The sequence below is a fragment of the Salvelinus sp. IW2-2015 genome, linkage group LG20 (assembly GCF_002910315.2).
Source record: "Salvelinus sp. IW2-2015 linkage group LG20, ASM291031v2, whole genome shotgun sequence".
In the NCBI taxonomy this organism is placed as follows: domain Eukaryota; kingdom Metazoa; phylum Chordata; class Actinopteri; order Salmoniformes; family Salmonidae; genus Salvelinus; species Salvelinus sp. IW2-2015.
Window position 1 is genome coordinate 68309199 of NC_036860.1, and position 6589 is coordinate 68315787.

The window sequence follows — 6589 nt, forward strand, 5'->3', positions numbered from 1 at the left end:
GGTCAGTCTTGTCATAAACATCAGATATGTGGCCGTCACAAATGGACAGACACAAACGAAACGCTGAAATAGGACTACACAAACACACACAGAGGCTGGGCAATGTATCAATCGAACCATCATTGTGGCTAAGATTCTGTAAGGATAAATTCCGTCCCTCTCCATTCCAGTTTACTGTACACCAGGTAGAGTACTGGCTGGCTAGCTGACAAGCTGACTGACTGACCAGCGTTACACATTAAGACCACTTTATATTAATTAAAGGGCGAGGGAAGCAGCTGCAAGAAACAGACAGGCCAATACATTTCCTGATTAGGGTCGGGGCCCGGTGTACTCAGGCTGGCCTGCGAAGACCCCTCAGGAACACGTGTTTCAGAAAGAACTCTTATATGCTGTGGATGTAATTTATATGTTTAAATGAATGATTAGAATATTCCACCCTGAAACTATGTAATTGATTAGAATCAATGAAAAACATTTTATCAAATTATTATTAATGATGTGTGTAGTTTTAGTCAGAATTAGGGTAACACAATATGTCTCTAAAGTGTCTTAAACACAGACTGTCGGAGCAAGATTCAGTGCCGACCTTGGCTAGGGGCCACAGAGATTTGGGAAAGGACAGGGAGTGCTTATCACGGTCCCTAATCTTTGTCGGCTGGGTAGGATACCTAATGTTTGTGTGTGAAAGTATGTGCGTAAGAAGCCAGTATAAAATGAATGGTTTTGTACAACTAACTAGCGCGCCCGTGAATAAACATTTTGACTATCATAGCTGGGGCCTCCGTCTGTTTCATTTCAACCAGTATCTTACAAAAACTGGGTTGCAGACTGAGTAGTTAATTGAATTGGGTTATGAACATTGAGAACATAATTCTAGTGACATATGCTCAACTGTGCAAGGTAAGCACTGAGAGGGATGGAAGGAGGGAGGGAGGAAGCACAGGGTAAAACTTCTGCTTTAAGTGACAACTTCCAAATTTATAAGATGTACTTACAACGATTATCCTTGAACATATAATTTGTTGATCCATTGTTGTGGTGATATTCCTGTGAACATGCTATGTAGGGATATCAAAACCGTCATCATACAGTGGGAGAGACCTAGCAGGCTGATTAAATGCTCTGTTTTTAGGACAAAGACAAGCCTTGTTTTAAGACTAATAGTGAACATGTTGTTATCCTGTGGCCTAGGCTAATGTTCCACATGCCCCCTCTCTGGTTCAGGTTGATATGCTGATCGCCTGAAACACCCTTCGAAATAACTACAGGCCTCAGGGCCTTGATGTCTACAGGTTGTGGTTAACTAAACACACTTCAGACATCATGGGTTAACAGCATTCTTGTCTATTGTTAAAACTACGGCGTACTGAAAAAGATAATCATATGCCATTTAACAGAAGCTTTTATCCAAAGGGACTTACAGTCATGAGTTTAGCTATTTTACACACAAGTGGTCCCGGGAATCAAACCCACTATCCTGGCATTGCAGGCGCTATGCTCTACGTCAAACTCAAATGTGACATCCTTGGTTAAATAAGGAATACATTTAAATAAAAATGTTACATTCAAAAACTATCACTGGGAAGGAAATGTTACATTTGGGGTTTGAGTATAACATAATTGTGATATACATCCACCAAGCTTTGAAAGCATCAGTTATGAGACACACATACAGTGCATTCAGAAATACCTTACTTACATAAGTATTCAGACCTTTTGCTATGAGACTCAAAATTGAGCTCAGGTGCATCCTGTTTCCATTGATCATCCTTGGGATGTTTCTACAACTTGATTGGCGTCCACCTGTGTTTTTTCAATTGATTGGACATGATTTGGAAAGGCACACACCTGTCTATAAGGTTCCACAGTTGACAGTGCATGTCAGAGCAATAACCAAGCCATGAGGTCCGAGACAGGATTGTGTCGAGGCACAGATCTGGGGAAAGGTACCCCCAAAAAATATTCAGGATTGAAGGTCCCCAAGAACACAGTGGCTTCCATCACTCTTAAAATGGAAGAAGTTTGGAACCACCAAGACTCTTCCTAGAGCTGGCCGCCCGGCCAAACTGAGCAAGCGGGGGAGAAGGGCATTGATCAGGGAGTTGACCAAGAACCCGATGGGCACTCTAACAGAGCGCCAGAGTTCCTCTGTGGAGATTGGAGATCCTTCCAGAAGGACAACCATGTCTGCAGCACTCCACCAATCAGGCCTTTATGGTAGAGTGGCCAGACGGAAGCCACTCCTCAGTAAAAGGCACATGACAGTCTGCTTTTTCACCCTACGGTGGAGCATGGTGGTGGCAGCATCATGCTGTGGGGATGTTTTTCAACGGCAGGGACTGAGAGACTAGTGAGGACGGAGGCAAAGATGAACGGAGCAAAGTACAGAGAGATCTTTGATGAAAACCTGCTCCAGAGTGCTCCGGACCTCAGACTGGGGCAAAGGTTCACCTTCCAACAGGACAACGACCCTAAACACTCAGCCAAGACAACGCAGGAATGGCTTCTGGACAAGTCTCAATGTCCTTGAGTACCCCAGCCAGAGCCCGGACTTGAACCCAATCGAACATCTCTGGAGAGACTTGAAAATAGCTGTGCAGTGATTATCCCCTTCCAACCTGACAGAGCTTGGGAGGATCTGCAGAGAAGAATGGAGAAACTCCCCAAATACAGGTGTGCCAAGCCTGTAGGGTCATACCAAAGAAGACTCGAGGCTGTAATCGCTGCCAAGGGTGCTTCAACAAAGTACTGAGTAAAGGGTCTGAATACTTATGGAAATGTGATATTACATTTTTTTTATTTTATACATTTGCACATTTTAAAAAAAAAACGTTCTTTGCTTTGTCCATATTGCGTATTGTGTGTAGATTGATGAGAAAAAAAAAAAAAAATGGCCATTTTGAATAAGGCTAACAAAGTGTGGAAAAAGTCAAAGGGTCTGAATACTTTCCAAATGCACTGTATAGTGTGAATGTCAGCAGTTCAGTAAGTCGCTTTGGATAAAAGCTATGACCTGATTTTGTATAGCTCATGAAGGATCTATAAAACAGGAGGTAGGTGGTCCTGATTCTACCATCTGTGTGCAACAGTTACTGCAGACAGAGACAGAAAGAGAGAGGGACTATGGTGGACCAGGGGCCATCCCAGAACAGAGCACAGCAGGGATCCCCTACTGACCTATAAATGCCCACAAAGCCACAGCATAATGACATCCTAAGCTTCAACATGAATACCCTTCCCATCATAGACCAAGGTTAGGTTCAGTAGGGCACACCGTAGCAAAATGTTTTGCAACGGAAAATGAAAATCAGTCTGTTTGGCCAAGTTCAGGTAGTAGCACTTTGTTTTATTGTGTTTGAAAACATTTTCAACCTTACTGAACTCAACCGTGCATTTACATGGTGTAAGCATGTGCTAGCTAGAGGCAAGTGCACACTTAGGGCAGATGGGTAGAGAGTCGGGATGCAGCGCTAGATCCTCCACACCAATTGACTCAGTCTCACACCCAACCCAAGACACACTGAGGAGAAGAACATGAGTCATAATTATGAACAGGCCCCAGCTCTAGTTAGGCAGAATTACAGAGCTACAAAGCAGCGACAGGTTTCAGGCGCACTGAACAAACAAGAGATGTTTTTATAATGTTTGTTCACTGGGAACTCTGTTTTATCTCAGGAATTCTGAGAGAGAGAGAGAGGAAAGCAGAAGTAGGCTAATCAATATTTTTCATTCATTCCATATTTAACCAGGGAAGTCACATTGAGTTTGACATAGATTTGAAAGACAAAACCCCATGCTCTATCTGTTTACCCATTCCAGTGAGTTGCTTTCTCTCTCTTGTATGATATGACCCCTCTGTACACAAAACTAATTTAGTTATTATTCGATATTTACAGAGAGAACAGATATCAATAGTTTGCTTGATGTCTGACAATACTAGAGACATCAGTGTGTGTGTGTGCGCTTATTGGCATTAATTCAGTCAGGGTACGTTGGGGATTATGAACTCGTCAAACCTCAGCTGCTTGCAGACACACACACACACACACACACACACACACACACACACACACACACACACACACACACACACACAAACTTGAGCAGCCATTGCATGAATAGTGAGTCAGAGGAGCCTTTCTACCAATCAGCAGGTTAAATCAGGGGTTCCCAAACTGTTTCACTCAGGCTCCCCTTCCAGCATTGGGGAACAACCCACCCACCCACCCCACACACACACACACACACAAAAATGCATGCGAGCAGACACACATACACATCTGCTGTCAGTTTTTACTGCTCATATTCCTTCAGCCTGGCTTGGGAGTGTGTGTGACTTTGACCAGAGGGTGTGGCTGGTTGGTTGAGCAGGCTGGCTATTGATGCATGAAGAGGAGGCACAAAGACAAACAGAACAGTGCAGCAGGAGCCTCAACCTGTACCCATGGCCACAGATTGCAGAACACATGACACATAAGCCATGTTGCTAAAGTACAATCAAGCTTGTGTGTGTCATTCCATAACCAAATGTAAGCCCTGTGTGTGTACTCCTAAGCTCATTTCATTATCCCTGGCTAGCCGGGGAATCGGGGACCTTTGTTTACATTTAAGGAATGTGAAGGAAGGTCATCGTTACATGGTTTCCAAATGAAGCCCTTTTTGACCAAGATGGGCCTGGTTCTTCACTGTTTACTATGTGTAGTAAAATGTCTTGTGTAGTAGGACTATGCCTTATGCATTAATCAAGTGTCCTGGGCTGTGGCTAGGGTTGACCAATAAGAGAGCTTATGTATAGTAAGAGAGCACTTGGTAAGAGTACTCCATATGCCCTCCCAGGCCCACGCCCCTGCCCAGTCATGTGAAATCCATATATTAGGGCCCAATTGAATTTATTTCAATTGACTGATTTCCTTATATGAACTGTAACTGTAATCGTTGAAATTGTTGCGTTTATATTTTTGTTCCGGGAGGGTAGGCGGCCTATATAAAACATAATGAAACTAAAACGGGTTTCGTTTAAATTGTGTAGTAGGCGTATATCCCAAAAAAAGGATTGTCTTTAAGTGGGTGTGTATGCGCGTCATCGAAAGCGCACGGGTGGTTTCAGTAGCCTCCATGCGCCCAGTCTACTACCATTATTATAGAGAAATAGACCCTCCTGTTATATTATATTTGGATACATTATTATAATCTCACGTTATTTGTTCAGCGGTTGACCTGACAATAACCTATGCGTTTGCCAGTGGTGAACACTCGGTTCAGGTCAGGATATTGAGTTGCTCGCCAGCCAAAATTAAATTGGTTCGATACATTATTTGTGATTGAAATTAGGCAAGCTGTCAAAACCGATGCCTCATCACCATTCACCTCAATGCACCAGTCGAATTTGGCAAGCAGCGAGCTGGATCTTAAATCGGCTTAAGTCAACTACTGTAGATCAAATTGGCTGCTGTGATCCAAACAAAACAGTGCGTCTGTTTTTAGGATGTTGTAAGGATATATTTTCGAAGTTATACAATATTCAGGTATAACACCTGGGAATCTGAGGAAGGACCGCTATTCGGGTTAAATGGGGTGCTCAGTAGGACTTACATACCACACACGCTCTCTGTCCCACCTCATGTACTGTAGGTTATTACTCTTTGTGTCCCCAAAATCGCTGAGTTTACACAGCGCGCCGTCAGTTCACCTTCACGCACACGCTTTTCATTACACTGACAGTCAGGGAACAATGCTGGATTACATAGGAGGAAGGGGGTGTAGGAAAAACATAGAACAACACATTATAAACGTTTGGCTACAATAGCCTAGGCCACATACCTGCATTGCCGTAAGATTTAGCCAAGAGCCATCCCACACTTGCGCATATTTTTGCCCTGGTACAATCATACAGATCCAAAGGTTTTATGTCCGGGACTACAAAAGTATTCCTCGTCGCGTTGGAGTCCACCATAGCAAGTCCGCGATAATGGGAGGGGGATAGAGACCTAGAAAAATAGTTGGTGGCGAAATAATTTCAAATCAAGCATTCATTATTTTATTTCATAACACTGGGGCTGAGGCACACGGTTGTGGGTAAGCGTTTTCTCAGGAACTATCCTGACACTATGGGCCCCAGCTCAGGATATATCCCGTTTCTCTCCTGATTCCAGACCAAAAAAAAAAATGTCATAAAATGAAGGCGCGCGCGGTCTTAAAGCCCTACAGAAGCCATAAAATGTTTAACATAAAATGTGAAGGCGCGCGCGGTCTTAAAGCCCTACAGAAGCCATAAAATGTTTAACATAAAATGTTTTTAAAAAAAATAAGGGAAAAAAAGCGTATTATTTCCCGTTTCCCTGTCCGCATTGCTAACGTTTGGTTAGCGCTCTACAGCAGGCTACAGAGCCCGGCCGATGACTGATTTCCAGGTGCCCCACAATGGCATCACTCACTCAGCCGACTGGCCAATCGTGTTTGAGGAAGAGTGAAGGGGCGGGATCTTAGTCGTGTGAACGCGACCAGCAGGTAGAAGAATGATGACAGCTCTCGAGACAGGTGCAATTAGGTTGGTGAAACTTGCCGTGTTGAGTTGAGCAAGTAGCCT

The 6589-nt window shown here is 43.6% G+C and overlaps 1 protein-coding gene across 1 annotated transcript in view; it reads right to left on the reverse strand.

Moving 5' to 3' along the window:
- Positions 1-6408, reverse strand: part of LOC111980363 (calmodulin-regulated spectrin-associated protein 3) — a 76674-nt gene extending 70266 nt beyond the window's left edge. Inside the window, exon 1 of the mRNA XM_024011083.1 lies at positions 5824-6408. Within this exon, the coding sequence (XP_023866851.1) occupies positions 5824-5956 (133 nt within the window). The 5' untranslated portion in view covers positions 5957-6408. The remainder of the gene's footprint in view (positions 1-5823) is intronic.
- Between the last annotated feature and the right edge of the window lie 181 nt (positions 6409-6589).